Source organism: Palaemon carinicauda, chromosome 32 (genome assembly GCF_036898095.1).
Source record: "Palaemon carinicauda isolate YSFRI2023 chromosome 32, ASM3689809v2, whole genome shotgun sequence".
In the NCBI taxonomy this organism is placed as follows: Eukaryota; Metazoa; Arthropoda; class Malacostraca; order Decapoda; family Palaemonidae; genus Palaemon; species Palaemon carinicauda.
In genome coordinates, this window is record NC_090756.1 from 86293958 (window position 1) to 86294629 (window position 672).

The window sequence follows — 672 nt, forward strand, 5'->3', positions numbered from 1 at the left end:
TGTTAGGTTTTTTCGTTTATTTGAATGGTGTTACGTTTTATATTTAATATTTTTTATGATTAGTTTTAAGTATTTTGAATGTGGATGGTTCTGGTTGGATTTATTATAGTTAGTAAGAAATATATAGTTTTAAGGTTATGTGTTGTTTTTTGTGTCCTTTTGTCTAAGAGTCCAGTTTTAGATATCGTAAGGGGAAAGTATGTGTTGAGGAGACCATTGTCAGTAAGTGTGATTCAAGGGTGTGGGGCTTGTTCTTGCAACATCCCGCCACACTGAGGCCCTGCTTGTTCTTGCAACATCCCGCCACACTGAGGCCCTGTGACAAAATTGGAGATAGTTATCATCGAGTAGAGATAACGAGATTATTTTGTTGGACTTAAATGCTCATCCACATAATGGTAGATTTTGGAACAATAATAGCTGTAATTAGAGAGTCGTTGTCTTATGAGTGTTTGAAGGATTCGTTAGAGAGAATCCTTATACCAACATTTGTCCGGCTCGAAGTTATACTATTTAGTTACTATAGATCATTATGTTCTGTAGTCCTCCATATACCACAAGTTTTCCAATTAAAATGCTCATTACGAAAGTACTCTGTAGGATAATTTACCCGTTTGTTTTAAAATCAACCAAGATATTTTCGTTAACTGGAATAATTATAGAGGAATGTGA

General features: G+C 34.7%; 1 protein-coding gene across 1 annotated transcript in view; it reads right to left on the minus strand.

Moving 5' to 3' along the window:
- Window positions 1-233: 233 nt before the first annotated feature.
- LOC137625688 (uncharacterized) overlaps window positions 234-672 on the minus strand; it is a 10442-nt gene continuing 10003 nt past the window's right edge. Inside the window, exon 10 of the mRNA XM_068356599.1 lies at window positions 234-316. Coding sequence (XP_068212700.1) covers window positions 234-316 — 83 coding nt within the window. The remainder of the gene's footprint in view (window positions 317-672) is intronic.